The following is a 20,598-nucleotide window of genomic DNA, read 5'->3' on the forward strand; positions in this document are numbered from 1 at the left end:
TTAACGAGCGCCACTCACGGCGACTGCCCGGTGGAAACGTGGTTTATATAGAGCACTGATTATAATAATTCGTTATTGTGTAGATCTTTATTATAATCAGGCTATAAAATGCCAAGATGACGGTCGCCACCACTGGACGGCGGAGGCTGTACACATTCTTAAAGGCTTATTTTCATTGATATTGTTGGACTGGGCTCGCAAAAACAAGCAATTTTGGAATTTGCTGATTATTGAAATTGTCATATCTGTCATATAATGTCATTAACATAATTTTAATATAATATTAACAATCAGCTACTCACTAATAGCAACAATCCAAAAGAAATATCCCCGGCAACATGTGTCAGACCTGCATGTTCCTTGGTCAGGCTTGTAGGTCTGAAACATGTTGCCTGGGAGCGCAGAAAATATTTCATTACGGTCTTTTTAATTTTTTTGCTGTTGTGTTCAACCAGTTTTTGTGCCTATTATATTATCGGATCAATGAAGCAACTCTTTAAAGATGATGTGAGTGCCGGCGTTACTTTTCTTAACAGACTGACCACCGCCGCTGTCTAGCTTGTAAGCCCACCGCTGATGCTGACTAAGTAGGAGGAAACACAATGCTCCAGTGATCCTGGCAACCTTCAAAACAGTGCTTACAAGCTTATTAGAAAAGAGCTTGTAAGCACTGTGCAGCAGCAGTGGTCGGTCTCCATGACATTGAGATGGAAACAAATTTTAAAAAGTGTTAATTCAAGAAATGAAAATTTTAATAAGCAGTAAAGTGCTTGAGACCACAAGATGGGAGTAAATAATGTTTATTGGGTTTTATCATGCAGAATTTTATTTATTTTTAGTATTTTTTTTAAAGGCATGTAGGTTTCGAAAATAAGAAATGGAGGCATACCCATCTTACGCCAACCCTTTGGATGCGGGGCAATTATCTCTGGATGTCAGTAGGGCTGAAGAGTCTATGACTGGTTGCAGTGGTCAGGTGACAATAAGAGTACATCATCGAATGTATATAGTCTAGTCACCTGACCGCTGCAGGCAGTCAGACTTCAGTGATCATGTTGACTTTTGAATGGAGCAGACATTGCCTCCGGCGCTGGCATTGGCAACATCTTGCGCTAGATCCATTGAGATGATGGAAGGGGAGTATTTGAGATCTTCGAAACAATCATGGCTTAAAAAACAAAAAAAACTTTTCTTCTTTTAAAGGGGTTGTCCACAATTGATCTTATTTATGACCTAGCCTTTGGATATGGTGCATCATTAATAGAAGATTGGAAGGGGTCCGACAACTGGCACCCCAACCACTCAGCTGTAATCTGCACCTTGCAAAACGATGGTAAGGATCCAAACTATATACAAAGGAATCCATAATAATTGGAGACTGTAAACCCTCAAAGCAAACGCTCCAGCAAAATAAGAAAACAACGTCTCAGATGACTTTATGGACCTCACCAAAGTTATTTAAGTGTCCTCAGAAAACATGGACGGAGATCACGCACAGGTTATCTCCTTCCAGATGGAATAGGGTCTTGTTAATCCTTATCAGATGCTTCATTAAGAAGTCACATGAGATGTAAAAAGGTAAAACAGCCAACGACCATCTGTGAGGGAGCGGACCCTTACATGATCTCCATCCAAGGGCTTCAATAATAATTAGTATTCAGTTATGTCATTTTGTATTTTCTTCTACCCGTGACACTCGGCGTAATACCTGTTAAGGGTTAAATACACTTAAGCTCCAGCTTATTACCTGTAATAACGGTGTGTGCACATGGGACACAACGTAGGGAAGCCTCCTCCATTCTCGGATTGCCAAGCTGCTGGCCATCTCCACTAGCCTTTCAATGAAGTTCAGCTGTTGCTCTTCTGGGTGGCAGATAGCCAAGTAGCCCCGATACATGTTGACCTTCCATGCCATTTCTTTTGGACAACTTAACTCCACCTGGAAAAAATCAAAATAAGTCACATCAGACCGACATAGCCGGTATCCAAATATGGGAACATCATTTCAAGGCTTTAATTAGTTTGTGCCACCTAAATGTATCACATGTTTGGGGAATATAAGATGCACTTTTTTGCAAGAAAAGAAAAATGTTACTCAAAAACGGTGCATCTTATAGTTCAAAAGACCCTTCCTATGATCAATGAGAAAGCCAAAACACAGTCCATCCTGATGACTGAGAACCATGCAGCGGCCCCAGTTCTCTCTCCTCCAGCCCAACACTGAATCGTCTGATCAGTGCAGGGCAGGAGAGGAAGCTACCAGGACCTGCAGATGATGTAGGTCCTGACTTGCTGAAGGATCTATTCGGTCATGTGATCAGTTACATGACTGGAAGGAACGTCCAAATGTGGTATTGTATACACAGTGGGTACATCTGGCGCCAGAGGTGTGCGCGGGTAGCGCCAGAGGTGTGCGCGTGTAGCGCCAGAGGTGTGCGCGTGTAGCGCCAGAGGTGTGCGCGTGTAGAGCCAGAGGCGTGCGCGTGTAGAACCAGAGGCGTGCGCGTGTAGAACCAGAGGTGTGCGCGTGTAGAACCAGAGGTGTGCGCGTGTAGAACCAGAGGTGTGCGCGTGTAGAACCAGAGGTGTGCGCGTGTAGCTCCAGAGGTGTGCGCGTGTAGCTCCAGAGGTGTGCGCATGCAGCTCCAGAGGTGTGCGCATGTAGCTCCAGAGGTGTGCGCATGTGCAGCAATGGTGTGTATGTGCGTGTTACAGAAAGAGTACATGATGTGCATACATTAAAGCTGTGTGTATGGCACACACTCCAGAGAAATGCTAACCATATCCCGATTCTACGCTAACGAATTAAGATATGTTACATTAACCCCTACACTTCTTTATACCTGCAGGGAAGTTTTAAACAGTAGCAAATACCATGTTTCCTATTTTCTACGGTCAAAACCTGGGGTGCGTCTTATAGCAAAGTGCATCCTATAGACTGAAAAATACTGTGCTTTTTTAAATAAATATATTTCAAGATCTGCTAAGGTTGTAGGTACACCATACAGCTGGCCACAAGGCCGAAACTTCGCCCATGACTTAGTTCAGCCATTTTTGCAACCGTTGTTAGTGGGCAGAGTTTTAGCCGCAAGACCAGCCCCACCATGCACCTGCAGTCCTAGGTGGTCCTGCACTATGATCATTTGTTAATTGTAGTACTGTAATATTATAAAAAGCACTTTGTAAAACTCCCAAATCATATACATATGGTGTCTCCAGTGTAAGCTAGGCTGATCCGGACTGTACGTTTACATGCCGATCATTGCAGAGTTCACGCCTGGTTCGCTCATCGACACATGATGCCTACAAACTCACTCACAGGCTGCGCAAAATCTGCGTCTTGTGGTCAAAACCATCTCCTATCCGGAGCATTTTCTCCTGGGCGCACAGAAATCAACCTTACCCTGTGCTTGCACCTGCCTTAGTTGGAGGTGAGCTCAGGATCAATGCGCAAACCAAAAGTGAGTAATAGCCCCCACATGGGAGCCTAACATTCTGTACATGGGGCGGTTTTCAGAAAAGTGATTGAGAAAGATGCTTAGATGTCCAGATACCGCCAAAGTACACTTAAAGGGGTTGTCCGGCCTTCTGATAAAGGTCTGCAGTCAACGTGGCAGTAGACTTCTGAATCCTGACAGTGTGTGCACAGTTATTGCAATTAAGAGCAGGCAGTCACGTGACTGTGTTTTGTATACATCCGGCTACATATCAACTAGACGTGCTTGACTGCTGAAGTTGACCACGTGAAGTGACAGAAGCTGAGCACGTCTAGTTGGTATGTGACATTTATTTTTTACTACTAATCTAGAAAGATCTTTTCGGATCAAACATAATGGTGGTTGTATTTCATAGGGATAAATCTTGCTAACAGATGCCCTTTAAAAGTGAGCTGTGTGACTACATATGTTGGCGGCTGCAGACAGTCAAAATTTACCTAAATCTATAGGAGGAAAAAAAAGAAAAGAAAATATAAGTCTTCCAGAACTAAAAGCAAGAATGACTCTGGATACAGAAAAAAAATCTGCATACATCAGCCAGATAGTGCTAGCCAACATATAATACCTTTCTATATGCCAGTGACATGATTTAACCTCTCCCAGCAAATCTCGGCCTCTGACAAGATCTAATAAAATATTAACAACCGTTTCCATTTCTCAAGGTTTACTCAGAAACAGGTAAACACGTCGGACCGCTCTTCCATAATGCAATCTATTCCAGGAAGCCATGACATTGCTTAAGATCAAATGAAAGGGATGCGGAGACGGCGCGAAGCGAGCGCGGGGGTTACAAGGGATGAATGCTTTAAATGTCTATCCTGCTTGCTAGACAATCGCAGTGGTTAGTGGCGAAAGGTGAATAAAAAAAAAAAAAGAAAAAGAAAAAGAAAAAAAAAAACCTTGCCTGCTACGTTCCTCCCCGTGGGAATGTGAATGACGTCCTCTGGCAGCTGAAGAGCGATGCACAAAACAACCAAAGTCATACAAGTGCAGCCGGACATTTAATCAGGGAAAACAAAGGGATTGATGTCTTTATAACTCAACTTATAGCGGAGAGACGAACCGGGAACTTCAGGGCCTGAGATGCAGACTGGAAGGAGCAACTATTAGTCTTTCAGAGGGCAGGAAAATAGAAAAAAACAACAGCAAAAACCTTAGAAAGGGTATTTACTACTGCACACTGCCAATAAGAGGTCACTGGAGCACAAAGCAACCGCGCGAGAACTTTGCAGATCGCAAATACCCAAAACGCAGCTTTCAGGAGACGGGAAAGTAAAGCGACCTGAAGAGCATGGAAGTGTTGTAGAAAACTGTCTAAACAGGAGAGAGATGGTCCTACCGCACACGGAGGACGCAAAAGGTTCCACTTCACAGCTTTGAAAAGTCTGAAAAATTAAGACATGTCCCCAATCTGACAAATGCTCCAGCATTAATTCTCCAAGGGGTTTCAAGTTTTAACTAAAACAAGCAAGTCATGGGAGCCTACAAGTCTCCACTAAGGCTACGTTCACATTTGCGTTGTGCGCCGCAGCGTCGGGCGCTGCAGCGTCGCCGCATGCGTCATGCGCCCCTATATTTAACATGGGGGCGCATGGACATGCGTTGTGTTGCGTTTTGTGATGCATGCGTCTTTTTGGGCGCATGCGTCAGGGCGCAGAGGACGCAAAAAGTTGCATTTTTGTTTGCGTCCAAAATCATGCAAAAAAAGGACGCATGCGTCACAAAACAATGCTTTTTGCATGCGTTTTGCATGCGTTGTGTCGCCGACGCAACACACAACAACGCAAATGTGAACGTAGCCTAATAGCTTCTAATCACTTCAGGTCCTAAAAGGAGTTATCCAGGCTTGGGATGCTAGTCTGCAGTCTTCAGAATCCTGACAGTGTGCTGTGCGCTCACCGTCAGGATTTTTCCGCATTGCTGATATGCGTGAGCGGTAACGTGACCACATGTGCGAAAGTATTCGAACCCCTTGAACTTTTCAACCTTTTTCCACATATCGTGCTTCAAACATAAAGATACCAAATGTAAATTTTTGGTGAAGAATCAACAACAAGTGGAACACAATTGTGAAGTTGAACATAATTTATTGGTTATTTTAAATTTTTGTGGAAATTCAAAAACTGAAAAGTGGGGCGTGCAATATTATTTGGCCCCTTTACTTTCAGTGCAGCAAACTCACTCCAGAAGTTCATTGTGGATCTCTGAATGATCCAATGTTGTCCTAAATGCCTAATGATGATAAATATAATCCACCTGTGTGTAATCAAGTCTCCGTATAATTGCACCTGCTCTGTGATAGTCTCAGGGTTCTGTATGAAGCACAGAGAGCATCATGAAGACCAAGGAACACAACAGGCAGGTCCGTGATACTGTTGTGGAGAAGTTTAAAGCCGGATTTAGATCCAAAATGATTTCCAAAACTTTAAACATCCCAAGGAGCACTGTGCAAGCGATCATATTCACATGGAAGGAGTATCACACCACTACAAATCTACCAAGACCCGGCCGTCCCTCTAAACTTTCATCTCAATCAGGGAGAAGACTGATCAGAGATGCAACCAAGAGGCCCATGATCACTCTGGATGAGCTGCAGAGATCTACAGCTGAGGTGGGACAGTCTGTCCATAGGACAACAATCAGTCGTACACTGCACAAACCTGCCCATTATGGAAGAGTGGCAAGAAGAAAGCCATTTCTCAAAGATATCCATAAAAAGTGTTGTTTAAAGTTTGCAACAAGCCACCTGGGAGACACACCAAACATGTGGAAGAAGGTGCTCTGGTCAGATGAAACCAAAATCGAACTTTTTGGCAACAATGCCAAACGATATGTTTGGGGTAAAGGCAACACAGCTCATCACCCCGAACATGCCATCCCCACTGTCAAACATGGTGGTGGCAGCATCATGGTTTGGGCCGGCTTTTCTTCAGCAGGGACAGGGAAGATGGATAAAATTGATGGGAAGATGGATGGAGCCAAATACAGGACCATTCTTGAAGAAAACCTGTTGGAGTCTGCAAAAGACCTGAGACTGGGACGGAGATTTACCTTCCAACAAGACAATGATCCCAAACATAAAGCAAAATGTACAATGGAATGGTTCACAAATAAACGTATCCAGGTGTTAGAACGGCCAAGTCACAGTCCAGACCTCAATCCAATCGAGAATCTGTGGAAAGAACTGAAAACTGCTGTTCACAAACGATCTCCATCAAACCTCACTGAGCTCGAGCTGTTTGCCAAGGAAGAATGGGCAAGAATTTCAGTCTCTCGATGTACAAAACTGATAGACATACCCCAAGCGACTGCAGCTGTAATCGCAGCAAAAGGTGGCGCAACAAAGTATTAAGTTAAAGGGGCCGAATAATATTGCACACCCCATTTTTCAGTTTTTGAATTTCCACAAAAATGTAAAATAACCAATACATTTCGTTCAACTTCACAATTGTGTCCCACTTGTTGTTGATTCTTCATCAAAAATTTATATTTGGTATCTTTATGTTTGAAGCATAATATGTGGGAAAAGGTTGAAAAGTTCCAGGGGGCCGAATACTTTCGGAAGGCACTGTATATGACTTGCATACTTCTACACACAGTCCGACTAGACGTGCTCATCCTCCGTCAATGCACTTCTATCGAGAAAGAGGACGAACACGTTTAGTTGGCATGTGACGTCAAGTATGCAAATCACATCTGTGGTCACGTGATTGCTCTCTCGTATCGGCAACAGTGGAGTATCCTGACAGTGTGTGCACCACATGCTGTCAGGATTCAGAATTCTGGTCAACCTTTTCAAGGGTCCGATTTCTTACAATACAAATGTAATACATTCTCTTTAAGAAACAATTAATACAACCAACACATAACAAATGACACAGTGTAAGGTAAAGGAGAATTGCACTTTCAAGTAACTTTTCAGAATTAGCTGTTGCATCTGTGTATATGAGAAATAACACTATTTTTGGCCATTATATGACTGTTATCCTCCCTTTTCACCTTTTTTCCCCTCTAAAATGCAATCAACTGAGCTGGTGGGAGGAAACTACCTGTATGTTGTCTCCCACATACATCACACAGGGTTGGATTACTCTTCCTCATTCCTCAGCACAAAGAAAGAAGCAGAGGTATAATGGTGTAAATTATACAGCAGTACTGAGTTCTGTAGATGGGAATCCAGCTCTGGGGTGAGATAAAAGACTTGTTAGAAAGCTCAGCACCATCTCTCTGTGTCTCCCTCTGCTCCTCAGTCTCCTCTCCTGCATATAAAGCATAGTAGGAAATGTAACCTGACACCTCACTGTGCTGGCAGTCTGTCTCGTTTCCAGCAACATCGATTTGGTTTTTGTTTTTTCTTCAGAGTGGATGACAAGTTAAGAAACAGGCTTATAAGTGGAAAAAGAAGCAAAATTCCATGGTAATATAAATTAAAAATTGTATTATATTTGCATGTACTATTGATTTAATAAAGTTTGTTGAACGCACATCTTTTACTTTTAAGCTGATTATTTTGCACCACTCTTTAGCCAAGAGTAAAGGTAACGAAGAACTCGTTTGTACTTTATATAGACCATAACGGAGTATATGACAGTAGAACTAACCCATCATTTGATAGATACCAGTGCCGCTACCTATAACGAGAACAGTGTTTGTAAGGGATAGTTGAAAAAAAAGAGAAAAAGTAAACTTTGCAACTAATCACATAAGGTCTACATGGGAAGCAGACACATAGGAAGGCAGGAAATAGAGCAATACGAGGATAGAAATCCACCATTAGGCTACGTTCACATTAGCGTTAAGCTAATGTGCGTCGGGTTTGCGTCGGCGACGCATGCGTCATGCGCCCCTATACTTAACATGGGGGACGCATGCGTTTTTTTTGTTGCGTTGTGCGACACATGCGTCTTTTTTGCCGCAAGCGTCGGACCAAGAAAACGCAACAAGTTGCATTTTTCTTGCGTCCGATTTTCGGCAAAAACCGACGCATGAGTCGCAAAACGCAGCGTTTTTGCGTGCGTTTTGACGCGTTTTTGCGTGCGTTGCGTCGCCGACGCAACGGTGCACAACGCTAGTGTGAACGTAGCCTTATTGACGCCAGCTCTTAAGAGCGACAGCAGAATCACAATGCGCGGCTTTAGCATTTTCCTTTAGTAAATTAGTACATGCCTCATTACGGAAACTATCTTTTCTATCCAGGGCTGTGCCTGCAGTCACCGGTGGCTGTCACCTCCAGTTAACTTTCCAGGCGTCACAACCTACTGCTGTCAGACATGATCAATTCTCAGAGTATCATCTCGGGGATTAAATACTGACTATACAATGTGCCTACCCGAAACTGGATGAAAAATGCACGCTGTAAGGACACCAGTTAGAGGTGGAATCAGGGCTGTGGAGTCGGTAAGCCAAACCTCAGACTCCTCAATTTCCATGCCTCCGACTCCACAGTCCTGGGTGGAATGACTCTTGTCTACCTACAGAGCCGCCTTACAAGATGTCGGGAAATCACAGCGATCCTCTAATAGCCGGAACTCAAAATGCTCCATGTGATTCTAGTAATCGCAACGAACAGCCACAGAAATCCTGATTTTCTCGCTCCTGCTCTACTCAATAAGCTTAATCTTAGTATTCTTAACCTTTATTACATTCAAAATTATATAAACTTCTCCATTTATATCATTCATATATACAATCCTCCCACAATCACACACTCAATCACTCATTTCAGATTCGATCTGTCTGGCCGTAGGGCAACTGGCTGCAGCAGCTCTGGCCCATTTCTTTGACCACTTTAGTAAGTAAGGAAGAACAACAACCTGCCAGTTGAACATAAAAGAGATTACTACTTGCGATCTTTGTAAAATTTATTTCAGGCGCATGCGAAAAATCCTATAGATTGATAAATGAGGTCTACCCCATGGTTACCTGTGTCCCCCAATGAAGCGATAAAGAAATTCTATAGATTGATAAATGAGGTCTACATTCACTGATCTCTAAAAAAAACAATGAAGCTGGAAATTAATTAAATTATTGAAGACATAGAATTTTACTCCCTGTTCAGGATTCTGAAAGCCGTGCAAAATTCCGCAGAGATCAAAAAGTTAATCTCCTGCCATGTTCATTTGCAGCTGGATTGGAGGGGTGGAGAGGCAGGGCTTGGTTATTTCTGCTGCAGCTGGTTGTTTTACAGCCACACACAAGGCAATAAGTTAGAGGAAAGGGGACTCTGTCTCAAGAAAAAAAAAATAATGGAGGTCCTAATTAGAGAGGAATTAAAAAAAAAAAAAATCACACTACCTTGGTCCGGGATCCATTTTGGTCACCAGACCAGGGCAGTTTGAACTTCTTCAGCCGGCACTTGAGAGCTGGACTTTTGGACCAATCTTGCGATATCATGATGTGACATCAATGTAGTGCAAATCTTTTTGCTTATTTTTAGTCCTGATTTCTTGTTCATTCTCATTGATCTTGCGCCTGACTACTGGGACTGACTTGTGATAGCTTAGCACGGTACTTTCTTGCCTTCATTCGATCCATACACTAAATGAAGAGGAGCTATGTTACCCCAATCCTGACTGCAGGGAGAAGGAGCATTCTTCATGATCAGTGGGGATCGGGCATTGAGGCTCCAAACAATCAGACATTTCCCGTGGATATCCCCTACCCAACGCATGCTACATAGGCTTATGGAAGCAAACCTGGCCATGTGCAGATGCATATCAGTGTCAATGTGTAGACTGGAGCTAAGTCCAAAGCATAAATTCAAGGCTATGACCACATCAGCGATGACGTTAGGTCTAAACTCATGACAGCTCCCCTCAATCAACTCAGCAAAACCCAGACATCTGAATATGATTTGGTGAGATCTCACCCAGCTTCATCGCCACCATAAATTCTGAATCGTGATACATCGGGCTGGTGATGTATGACATCACTTGGTGGTGTCCTGCTCATTGAGCTTTCATACGAGGCAATTTGGTCAATTAATGGAAACTACGACCCTTTGGCCACCGCTAGAATAGATAACTGCTCTTTCAAGCCCGGAACCTTGCAGACCATGTCATTTGTTTAAGACAGCTGTCACGCCGCCCACCACCGGCTGCTCTCCATCACTCCGAGTCTCCGTGAAGTATTCATTTATCAGGACGAACTATGGTGCGGAGCGTGTATCCTACTGAGCGCGGATTTCATGGAGGATGAAGGTTACGTAAATGACAGGTTGCTCGTGTGCGACTCAGAGATCATTAGAAACTGCTTTCTATAATTTATGGCCCTCCGATTCCTTATAATTAGATGCGGCATTCGATAGGCAGGTATGTTCTTATAATGGACGAGTGGAAAATGGCGGATACAAATCACTTAATTTGTGGCTGTTGATGTTGCAGTGTGAATCTGATCTCACCGGAGAACTCGGGAAATGTATTATTACCTTTTCTGTAGGAGCCGCAGCCAATATAAAAAAACAAGCATTTCCTAGTACAAGGGCCCGCAATCTTCGCCACTCTACCTGTTGTGAAACTACACCTTTCACCAGGCCCTTATAGCCTCCTACCAGCCCGTGGCTGTCATGGCATGCCAGGAGTTGTAGTTTTACAACAGCGGGAGAGCAGAGGGCTGCAGGCACTTGCTCTAGTGGGTTACTCCACATCAAAGTTATCCTTAACGTGGTTGTTCCAACTACTACACCTTGCAGCATGCCCTTATAGCTTCTTAACAGCCCGTGGATGTCATGGCATGCCAGGAGTTGTAGTTTTACAACAGCTGGAGTGCAGAGGGCTGCAGGCACTTGCTCTAGTGGGTTACTCCACATCAAAGTTATCCTTAAAGTGGTTGTTCCAAGTACTACACCTTTCAGCATGCCCTTATAGCTTCTTACCAGCCTGTGCATGTTTTACAACAGCTGGAGTGCAGAGGGCTGCAGGCACTTGCTCTAGTGGGTTTCTCCACATCAAAGTTATCCTTAAAGTGGTTGTTTCAAGTACTACACCTTTCAGCATGCCCTTATAGCTTCTTACCAGCCTGTGCATGTTTTACAACAGCTGGAGTGCAGAGGGCTGCAGGCACTTGCTCTAGTGGGTTTCTCCACATCAAAGTTATCCTTAAAGTGGTTGTTCCAAGTACATTATCGCTTACTGATAGGATACGGGATAACTTATAGATCAAAGGGGATACAAACTCCGAGCCCTAAGCTCTGCAAAGCCATGGCTCATAAATATCAGACTGGTGAAGATCCGGACTCTTGGGATCATCTCCCTCCAACCGATCAGCTGAAGATGGATGGACATAAGACTACAGAACAGAAAGCTGCACAGCTCCGTGCACTGTGCAGTGAGGGTTCTTGGGTTCTACAGCTCAGCTCCTATTGAACTGATTGAGAGCCGAGCTGCGGCACCCGAGACCGGACAGTCCATTGTGTCCTATATTATGCTATTCCAGGTCTGTACACCGTAAATGTGGCTGTACTGTCAACTGCAAGCAGGAGATTGGTGGGGAAATCGGGTGTCTGACCCCGACAGATCCGATATTTATAAGTCATCAATATATCAACCCCTTTAAGTACATTTAAAAAAAAACAAACAGGCAATCTCTGCATGTGGTGTGGCTGTCGAACAGCCCTGAGACATGCAGCGGCAAAGATTGGAACATAATATTCGAGCACGCCGCAACCGAGCATGCTCAGATAACACCTTATCCCAGCACGTTCGCTCATCACTATTAATAACTTTTCTCTAAAGCAACATAGCTTTATGAAAAAAAGGCAAAACCGATAGTCCTTACTTGCCAGAAACAGCAGCTGCCTTCTAAATCAGATTCCCCCAAAGAGCGGTTTATTGCACGGGTGAAATGAGCTGTAATGCCGGCTGTGCAAAAATTGGAAGAATGAGGGGACGAGGTATCAAAATGAGGAAAGGAGAGGATTCAGACCTGTACGAGCGCCTCTTTCATGGCCGTCCAATTCGACACTCGCCAGGAACATTCGAGGACAAGGTACGGATTGATGTGGCCCTTTGATTGGCCGTAGTCCGTCAATGACTCCCACTGATTCAGTTCTTTAGAGCATCTAGGAAAGAGACAAGGAGCACACTGGTAATGGAGGAATGAATGTGGAATCGACTTGTTCCGAGTCCCTGCGGCTGCATGTCTTGCATCTATTGGACAGCCGCTACACATACAGGGATTCCATGTTTGTTAGGCAATCCATACATGTGTTGATGCTGTTGAACAGCCATGAGACATGCAACTGCGGGGACTCAAACATATTTTTTGAGCACGCCGAAGACACTTGGTTAGCACCCGAGCATGCTCAGATAACACCTCATCCCAGCACGGTCACTCATCACTAGTCAGCAGTTCTAGACATCGCCGAGAAAAAGCAACTTAGGGATCAGAAAATATACAGAGTTCCAGGAGCTTTCATGGGATATTTAGGTGGCTCACTTCAGCAATGGATGAACGGCACCTGACCTGTTGACGGGTGGATGCCTGGATCTGCGTATGGCTGTCAGGTATCATGCACCAGTCCTATTCACTAAAGGGGTTGGACAAGATTTTATTTTTTTTCCTTTTTTTGATGCCTGAAGTTCTTGAATGCTGCAGGCACATAGCAGCGCTGTTATTTCTATAACAGCCACGTACTGCAGATCCACCCTTATTTCCAATAAATGGCGGGTGCATCTGTAGTACCCAGCTGTGGCCACTATAGTTTTGGTGGTACTGCTGCATTATGGCAGCATCCGAGAACTACCAGCCATTACTGGCACGGTAACAGCTGATGGGCAGGAATGCCGGGTGTTGCACCACCTCAATCGATCACACACTAAAAAACAAATAGAGCCATGGGGAAAAAAAAGTACAAACCAAATTAAAAAAAAAAAGTGGACACCAATCAAAAAAAAAAAAAGTAGCGACCGGCCTTAGAAAGAAAAAAAGTAGCGACCAACCTAAAGATAAAGTAGCAACCAACCTAAAGAAAACAAAAGTGGAGACCAACCAAAAAAATAAGTAACAACCAACTTACAGAAAAAAAAGTGGAGACCAACTAAAAAAATAAGTAGCGACCAACCTAAAGAAAAAAAATAGTGGAGACCAACTAGAAAAATAAGTAGCGACCAACCTAAAGAAAAAAAATAGTGGAGACCAACTAGAAAAATAAGTAGCGACCAACCTAAAGAAAAATATAGTGGAGACCAACTAAAAAAATAAGTAGCGACCAGCCTCTTCACCAATCACTATAATGAGGCAGTCGGGGATCACCTTGTGCACCGTCTGGCTTCCATTCCTGCAGAGTCTGTCTTTGTAATGCAAGCACAAATACGCAGTAGACCCAGTGAGCCCTGCCAGAACGGGCCGGCAGAGCACAAACATCGGCCTCAGAGTGAATGGTTCTGTCGGTGGTTCCGTACAAATTATGTTTGTCAGGGCAGAGGGTGGAGCCCTGACTAAGCCAAAAATGTGTGACCCGAGTGTTATGTGAACGCTGACAAAGACATTAATTTCCAAATAAAAATGATTTCATACCACTAATCTTTATGTTGGGCAGTGGATTTGTTGGCAGGAAAAACTTTGCGTAAAATACTAGTATTTTTTTATGTGTTTTTATTCCCATTTATTAAAATGGGTAAAAAAATGTTGCAAAAATGCTGAAATAATTGACATGTAGCACATATGAAACTGATTTTTTTTGTCATTTCACTGCATAACTACAAAGCCATTAACAAATAAAGAGCTGTAGCCATTTGAGACTTGGCATAGATTGGTGCAGTATTCAGCGTATTTGTAGCTACATGTTACCACAGTTTAAAAGGGATCTTGTCATCTGATTCACTGCTGGCCAAACCAGAGGCAGCATCAATCAGAACCTGGCGGCCTGATTAGCTGGACCGGTTGGCCCAAGACACCTAGTCCTGCAGTGATAATCTCCTGCTGATAAATCATTGATTGTATTGAACACTACAGCACACAGCCTAATAAGTGACAAATCCGTGAAATCAGGGTCTCTGCCACTATATGATGCGCTCTTCGACTAATTTCCAAAAACCTGCTGACAGATTCCCTTTACGTGTACAATTGTAAGAAATACATTATAGAATTATATCCTATGCATCAGAAATATTTTACTGACTGGGTAAAAAAAAAAATTCTAATAAAACTACACAAATTAATAAGTCAGACATAATAATAAATACCGTATATACTCGAGTATAAGCCGAGAATTTCAGCCCATTTTTTTTAGGCTGAAATTGCCCCTCTCGGCTTATACTCGAGTCATACCCAGGTGTCGGCAGGGGAGGTGGAGCAGCAGCTGTGTAATCATACTCACCTGCTCCTGGTGCAGTCCCTGGTTCCCCGGCGCCGACAGCTTCTTCCTGTAGTGAGCGGTCACCGGTACCGCTCATTACAGTAATGAATACGGACCCCACTCCACTCCCATAGGGGTGGAGCCGCATATTCATTACTGTAATGAGCGGTACCATGTGACCGCTCACTACAGGAAGAAGCTGCCGGCGCCGGGGAACCAGGGACTGCGCCAGGAGCAGGTGAGTATAACGCAGTGCGTGATATTCACCTGCTCCCCGTTCCACTGCCGCGTCTTCCCCGTCCTCTGCACTGACGCTCAGGTCAGAGGGCGCGATGACGCTATTAGTGTGCGCGCCGCCCTCTGCCTGAACAGTCAGAGGACGGGGAAGACAAAGCGGCGCCGACAGTGGAACGGGGAGCAGGTGAATATAGTAAGTGCCAGGGGTCTGAGAGGTGAGTATGTCATTTTTTTTATCGCAGCAACAGCATATGGGGCAAATGTCTACATGGAGCATCATATGGGGCAAATGTCTACATGGAGCATCTTATGGGGCATAATCAATGTTTGTGCAGCTTTATATGGGGCAAATGTCTGTATGGAGCATCTTATGGGGCCATAATCAGCATTTGTGCAGCATTATATGGGGCACATTTTAATATGGGGCAGCACGGTGGCGCAGTGGGTAGCACTGCAGCGGTGGAGTCCTGGGTTCTAATCCCACCTTGGACAACATCTGAAAAGAGTTTGTATGTTCTCTCTGTGTTTGCGTGGGTTTCCTCCGGGTACTCCGGTTTCCTCCCACATTCCAAAGACATACTGATAGGGAATTTAGATTGTGAGCCCCATCGAGGACAGCAATGATAATGTGTGCAAACTGTAAAGCGCTGCGGAATATGTTAGCGCTATATAAAAATAAAGATTATCTTATGGGGCCCATCATAAACTTTATGGAGCATTATATGGGGCTCCTGATTCACACACGCTTATACTCGGGTCGGCTTATACTCGAATATATACGGTAATAATAAATGAAAAAGAAAAAAGTTTATTGAACTTATTATCTTCTGTTAGAAAAAATGAACATTTAAAATCAAATATATATTTAAAAAAAAGTACAAAACAAAAAAAAACTTTAAAGCGGAGGAAAAATAATAGACATGATTCACACTTACCGAATCCAATGATCCTCCCACAACTGATATTCTGGAAAAACAGCTGGAGATGCGTTGCTTCTTTCATGTTCCTTTTTGGCCTTTTCCATTGCTTTTTCATATGTTTCTTGAGCCTAAAAGAACAAAAGCTCAAAAGAATCAATAGCTTTTCATCTCCGGGATCTGTGTGAGCGCATTCTGCACCCAGAGACAGATCAATACCTTCACACATCTACCGACACGTGGAGAATAGAACTGGATCACACCTGCAAAGTTTCAGAAAATAGTTCAGGCTCGCCTGAGGATCCTTGTGTTATTAAAGGCGTCTGGCGTCACTGGACACAATATGAGCTGACTGCTTAGACACTGAACTCAAGATTAACATTTTATGCAATAAGCGCCCCCTAGTGGATGCATTTTTTTTTTTTAAATTTGATATATTTGTGAATACGCAGGGTTCTTTTTTTTCTTAAAAAGGACTTTCACAAAAATATGGCTCGGACCTCCCAAAATGGTCGTCCTTCCAGCGCGCAGGCAGAGTGATGGCGGGTGTATGGAGCGCGTTACGACACCCCAGGCGCTGACTATCACTCCAAAGAGACATACGGCAGTCATCCTGAGGAAGGGCAGATTCGTCGCAGGCCATCTATGCACAGTGTTAAACGTACCTGTTCGAAAAAGCCATGCTGCTCATAGGCGATGGCCGTAGCCGTCTCGGGGAACTTGCAGCGCTTCTGCCACAAACCGGCCCACATGTCTTCTTCTTGGAGAAGGGAATATAATTCGGCAAGGGAATCTAAGATCTCCTGGAAGAGACAGAAGAAGAAGGCACATTTCCGCATTATTTGGATGCTTACGTGACTCACTATGTCAACCATTGGATTACAGGCAGCCGCCAACCTTTCTAAACCCCAACAAGAAAAGCAAAATTGTGAGGCTTCTCCGATGCCTGGAGCGGCCGATCATGTGACCACAAAAAAGCCATTTGCATGCTTCCGGCCACATTCCAACTAGACGTCGCTCAATTTACTTGCATTGAAAGAGGCTGTGCACGTCCAGTCGGCATGTGACCGCATGTATGCAAATGACATCCTTGAGGCCACACGCTCACCGCTGACCTGTGCAATGTGAGAATCCGCAAGTCTGAATCCCCATGGAGTGACTGCAGACTTGTACTCAAGGCAGGAAACCCCATTTTACACCCCCATATACAGACAAATGTCAGCTGAACCGGCCAATCTGGATGAGTTTGGTGGACGGTGTGTATGATGTGTACTGATTGAAGAAAACAGAGAGCTGTTGATTAGACATGTCCGATTCGCATTGTTCTCCCCGAGATAAGCCGCGTTAGTCGGCGGTTTTCTATTAGACAACACAGGAGCGCTCGGCTGAATTATCACTCCTGTGTATGGGAGAGGCGGCTGAGATGGCTGCTGGCCAAACGATCGGCCGAAGCATTGTCCGGCCGACAGTCATCTATTGTGTATGGCTGGCTTTAGTAACTTAAGTCTAGAAAGTCAATAAGCTATCACCATATCTAGATAGGCGATAATGGTTAGATCAGTGTGCCCCCACACCACGGAGACCCCTACAGACACACAGAACGTGTTACTTACTTCCCCATGGCTACAAGACGATTGCCAGTAGGAGTTAAGTGCGGCAAGTCACAGCTAGTGAAGGTCAAGTGTCACACTTGAACGGAGCTGCAGGGCGCACGTGCAACCTTCTGCACCATTCAACTTCTACTACTTGTGGTCTTGAGGTCAGGGAAGATCCAGGAGAGGAGAGGAACATAAAACCCTTTCCTAATGGTAGGTAGGGGATGAAGCAGTAGGACTTACACTGATTTAACAGTTAACACCTACGCACCATTCAACTTCTACCACTTGTGCTCTTGAGGTCTGGGAAGATCCAGGAGAGGAGCGGGACAAGACCCTTCCCTAATGGTAGGTAGGGGATGAATAGACAACAACACGATGGAGTATATGTCCATAAATAAATATGTTACCATTTTATTAAATCACAAAATCACAACAATTGGTATGTACAGATTAATTCATACAAAAATACAGGCTATTTCAGACAAGAAGAAAACAGGTAGCACAGACCAAAAACAGTGCGGATCACAACTGATGCCATATATAAATGTAAAGTGCATAGTGCAACAATAGACAGGCATAGAACCGGGGGTATAATAAAACCGTATGGGAAAGTAACCTAGCCCTGTACACAGGCTCATAAAGTCACCAACTAAACTGTCACTCCCACCCCGGATTCTTACCCATATGCTGGCATCAAGAAGGAACCACACCGTTGCCCCAACGCGCGTTTCGTGCCGACGCGAAACGCGCGTTGGGGCAACGGTGTGGTTCCTTCTTGATGCCAGCATATGGGTAAGAATCCGGGGTGGGAGTGACAGTTTAGTTGGTGACTTAATGTTTTCTTCTTGTCTGAAATAGCCTGTATTTTTGTATGAATTAATCTGTACATACCAATTGTTGTGATTTTGTGATTTAATAAAATGGTAACATATTTATTTATGGACATATACTCCATCGTGTTGTTGTCTATGGATTCAGTTTATGGGAGTGTCCTATACGCATCTTGATATATTTCTCCTTTTTAGACTCCCCCACTGTGGTTGAGAGCATGTTGGAGAAAATCAGACACTTATCTTTCATTTTGGGTCTGCTCTATTATAGGGGATGAAGCAGTAGGCCTTACACCGATCTAACAGTTAACACCTACGCACCATTCAACTTCTACTACTTATGGTCTTGAGGTCAGGGAAGATCCAGAAGAGGAGGGGACCACAAGACCCTTTCCTAACGGTAGGTAGGGGATGAAGCAGTAGGCCTTACATCGATATAACAGGTAACACCAACGCACCATTCAACTTCTACTACGTGTGGTCTTGAGGTCAGGGAATATCCAGGAGAGGAGGGGAACACAAGACCCTTTCCTAATGGTAGGTAGGGGATGAAGCAGTAGGCCTTACACCGATCTAACAGTTAACACCCACGCACCATTCAACTTCTACTACTTGTGGTCTTGAGGTCAGGGAAGATCCAGGAGAGGAGCGGGACAAGACCCTTCCCTAATGGTAGGTAGGGGATGAAGCAGTAGGCCTTACACCGATCTAATGTTTAACACCTATGCATTGAATAGGTGGTAACTTGTTCAGGCAGGACTAGTTTAGGCTGGACTACCCTTTTAATCCTCAGTAACCATAGATATGTCCACCATAGCTACATGGGGGACCTAGAATGTAGTGATAATGCAAAGATGTATGATACCTATGCAGGATGAACTTAGAAGATACCGGCATGACCAGGCCACAAAGATGAAATGATATAGAGGAGAGCAAGGCCTAGAAAAGACCCTTAACCAGCTCTCTGCCCTTCCTCAGGCAAAGCACCCGCCCGCTCATCCCCTACAAGCTGGCAGACATCAGCCGCCGTACATGCCAGTGTTTACTGCCAGCTATTATCGGGTTTTAATGACCTCCTTTTGTGGGCTTTGCTTTCAGAATAAGCCAGTCCATTTGCCCGGCAGCCTTCTGTATTAACTCTTCCATCCCTTTATTAATGGTCTTTTAGAGCGGTATTTTTTTTCACGACTATTATTACCGACCATCTCTGTCCACAGGAACAAGAGACGAAGAATAACGGAGCGCAGGGAAAATCGAATCAAGTCATAATGGCGAGGGAAACGTGTTCATAGAGCATTGGGTCCAAAAAAACAGACTGTGGAACATTATTGCACAGTAAGAAGATTAGGCGTCTCCTCCTCTGCTTGCCAGAATCCATACAAATGCCTTCTCCAAAAGTGCGGAGGCAGCCGGAATGACACTCACCTGCTGGGGTGGGGTGATGCTTTCTTGCTCGTAAAACTCGCTCGTCTGCTTGGGTTTGATCTGCAGGCTGAGACCTTTCTCGAACGCCTGGTGCTCCAGCATGAGCGTGGAGCGGAACCACAAGTTGTGCGTCTTCCCCAGGTACTTGAGGACACAAGGCCTGATGGGGATTGGGGGGACGCACTGAGACATGGCCTCCACAAAGCAGTTCAAGGCGCTCGGCTGACAATCTCTCTGCACCTGGTGGCTCCCGCTGCACAGGAACGGGCTGATTTCCCCAGCCAGCGCCTGGGAACAAAAAGAAAGAGCAATGATTGCAAGCTCCAGTGAGCTGGGATCTCGGGAGCACCTGTATCAGTACATAACGCATGTGAATGATAGGAGGGAGGCCTGGAGAATGAGAAATAGCATGCCACTCTGTATCCATCATCCACCGCATCCTAATAATCGGCCTTCACAGCAGAATGAAGAATATTGGCTTTACAGGGAGTGTGTCAGCCATATGGACCGTGTAAACTAACCACATCGCCCTGTGGGGGATAAAGCGCCTATGAAAATCGCACCTTTAGTGTTCCAATAGCTACCTCCATGCTGAAAAAAATGCAGCTTAATCACATGTTAATTAGACAGTGCACCACGGGTGCGGCCAAGAGGCTCCGTGCCCCCCGAGTGTGACCGCGAGGCTCCGTGCACCCTGGGTGTGACCACGAGGCTCCGTGCCCCAAAGTGTGACCGCGAGGCTCTGTGGCCCCGAGTGTGATAGCAAGGGCCCCATAGGTTAGAAATTCAACAAGAGAT

At 44.6% G+C, this 20,598-nt stretch overlaps 1 protein-coding gene across 5 annotated transcripts in view; it reads right to left on the reverse strand.

The window, feature by feature from the left end:
- TRRAP (transformation/transcription domain associated protein) overlaps positions 1–20,598 on the reverse strand; it is a 165,515-nt gene that overhangs the window by 60,063 nt on the left and 84,854 nt on the right. For all 5 annotated transcript variants that reach the window (XM_077274906.1, XM_077274905.1, XM_077274903.1 and 2 more), the window contains 5 exons: positions 19,801–20,088; positions 16,613–16,750; positions 15,966–16,078; positions 12,420–12,555; positions 1,748–1,939 (listed from right to left, as the gene is read on the reverse strand). In XM_077274906.1, coding sequence (XP_077131021.1) covers positions 1,748–1,939; positions 12,420–12,555; positions 15,966–16,078; positions 16,613–16,750; positions 19,801–20,088 — 867 coding nt within the window. The remainder of the gene's footprint in view (positions 1–1,747; positions 1,940–12,419; positions 12,556–15,965; positions 16,079–16,612; positions 16,751–19,800; positions 20,089–20,598) is intronic.

This window comes from Ranitomeya variabilis, chromosome 7 (assembly GCF_051348905.1).
Source record: "Ranitomeya variabilis isolate aRanVar5 chromosome 7, aRanVar5.hap1, whole genome shotgun sequence".
In the NCBI taxonomy this organism is placed as follows: domain Eukaryota; kingdom Metazoa; phylum Chordata; class Amphibia; order Anura; family Dendrobatidae; genus Ranitomeya; species Ranitomeya variabilis.